Below are 2,292 nucleotides of genomic sequence, written 5' to 3'. Positions count from 1 at the left end.
ATCTAAATGTTGAAATGAGAGATGCTAAGGAAAATGATTCTGTAATATAAAAATATTAAACTTCTCGGCTTTTACCAATTTTTTAAACATTCAATTATTGGATTAAAAATATTTTTATTATAAGTTTTTCTCTGAGACTCTATCTGAGGGATTTGCGATCTTGTGAAAATCCCACTCTCGCTGCGGGAATTATCTTGTCCTAAAGGAAAAGAGTCCGCTCATATAGGATATCATCTGACCGTGTTGAATGAACAAATAGGTCCGCTCACATATATTACTCAGGAAAATTGTCGCAAAAAAAAGGTTAGCCTGGAAAATTAATAAGCTGGCACCCACATTTTTTTTTAAAAACAGTAGAGATACAAGCACTGAGAGACCAAGCTGATTACGAGGCGCCTATAGTGAGTACGTAAAATCGCAGAAAAAAAAAACACTGAAGAAGAGGGAGGTGCGTCACGGGCATCGGGGCATGAAAGGAGAGAGGCAAATTTTAAAGCACGTGCTCTGGCTTTGGCGGCGGCTACAGGTCGCCATGCTTACCGATTCATTGATTCGGATTAATCATCCAAACATGGATCACAAAGTTGCTATCATCCAGCATCATGAACTTCTGCTCCCTCGCCACCTGTCCTACCTACCCCGGTAGCCGCGACGACACATTTTGACCCGCAGTTCTCGCGAGGACTGCCGGGCAAGTTCTACGACTGCGCAGCCGCCCAAGAAGAATCAGAAACAGAAGCCGACGACGGCGACGTCGCGGCCGCGTCCGGGAAGTTGAGTCTGGCGCGGTGGCCACGGAACTCGAGCGCCGCGAGATCGTAGGCGCGGGCGGCATCCACGGCGGTGTCGAAGGTGCCGAGCCACTTGCGCACGGCGCGGTGCGGGTCGCGGATCTCCGCCGCCCACTTCCCCCACGAGCGCTGCCTCACGCCCCTGAACTTGCTCCGGCTCCTCCTCCGCGTGATCTTCCCCACGCCGCCGCCCTTCACAAAGCTCGCGGCGGAGCATCCTTCGCCCTCGCTGCTCGAGCCGGCCGGCGCCGCCGCAGCAGCGAACATGCAGCCGATGCACCCGTCCACGCCGCAGCTGGCGCACGCAGGAACTGCAGCGGCAAAGTGCGGCGTGGACGACGGCTCGAGGTGCAGCGTGGGGACGACGGCGTCTCCGTTTACAACGGAGATGAGGGCGCGGAGGAAGAGGGAGTCCTCCAGCTCGGAGTTCGGGAGCTGGAAGCCGCTGCCGCCGCGCTCCAGCCTCGGTGCCATGACGGATGTCGCAAGAAAGTTTTGCGTCCTCGGAGAACGACGGAGATGAGGGCGCTGTGTCTGTGTTGAGTTCTCGTGCTCCGGTGTTTGACGTTGTTTGGTGCGGTACCTTTTATAGGAGTAGCTAGGGCGTGCATGTCTTTGCGCATTCGAAACGGCGATCACGTTCTTATCGTGGGAACGGGCGACTGAGTGAGGAAATGCCTTGCATGGGTTGATTAGGCACTGCTGACGGCTGCTTGCGACGATATTTGAGCTGTCCACAAAATCATGTTTTAAAATAGATAGATTTTACCTACGTAGTATCAAATTGTATATATACTACGGGTACTATCAGACTTTTGGCGAATCTTCTAAAGCCAAATTGTAGTACTCCCTCCGTCCCAAAATAAGGCTGCGTTCGATTTCTCTCGGCTCCTTTAACTCCGCTCCCGGAGCGGACCCGACTTTAGCTTAATTTGACAGAGTTGCCAAAACCCAGCTCCCCAACTCCGCGGACCAGGGAAGTTCCAAACATGGCCTAAGTGACTCAATTTTGTACTAGCTTTAATAATAAGTGACTCAATTTTATACTAGCTTTAGTACAAAGTTGAGTCATTTATTTTGGGACGGAGAGTATCAGATTGTATATAAACTACTGGTACTATCAGAGTTTCGCCGAATCTTATAAAGCCAAATTGTATACTATTAGTACATATATCCATCTTTTTTTAAATCTCCTCAAATTCAATTGCATACTCCCTCCGTTTCATAATGTGGTGCCTATAGATTTTTTTAAAGTCGGACTTTGCAAACTCTGACCAAAGTTATAGAGAAAACTATTTATATCTATAATACCAAATATAGAGAATATGAACCTACATCTTATGATGAATCTAATTATATATTTTTGGCATTCTAGATGTAAATATTTTTCTCCATAAACTTGGTCAAATTTTCTGAGGTCTCACTTCTCAAAAAAAAAAATGCACTACATTATGGAACAGGGAAATTGCTATTTTACCCGCAGAAAAAATAGTACACTTTT

At 47.7% G+C, this 2,292-nt stretch overlaps 1 protein-coding gene across 1 annotated transcript; it reads right to left on the bottom strand.

Annotated features, from left to right (window-relative positions):
• Window positions 1-248: 248 nt before the first annotated feature.
• On the bottom strand, window positions 249-1,335 carry LOC109778900 (uncharacterized). The gene has a single exon (XM_020337485.2). It carries the CDS (start codon window positions 1,263-1,265, stop codon window positions 699-701), a length of 567 nt encoding a protein of 188 aa, XP_020193074.1. The 5' UTR covers window positions 1,266-1,335; the 3' UTR covers window positions 249-698.
• Window positions 1,336-2,292: the final 957 nt, after the last annotated feature.

This window comes from Aegilops tauschii, chromosome 6 (assembly GCF_002575655.3).
Source record: "Aegilops tauschii subsp. strangulata cultivar AL8/78 chromosome 6, Aet v6.0, whole genome shotgun sequence".
Taxonomy (NCBI): domain Eukaryota; kingdom Viridiplantae; phylum Streptophyta; class Magnoliopsida; order Poales; family Poaceae; genus Aegilops; species Aegilops tauschii.
This window is presented reverse-complemented; position numbering and strand designations above follow the sequence as displayed.

Excerpts from the sequence above, each read along its gene's own strand:
- LOC109778900 (XM_020337485.2), bottom strand. The coding sequence starts at position 1,265 with ATGGCACCGAGGCTGGAGCGCGGCGGCAGCGGCTTCCAGCTCCCGAAC.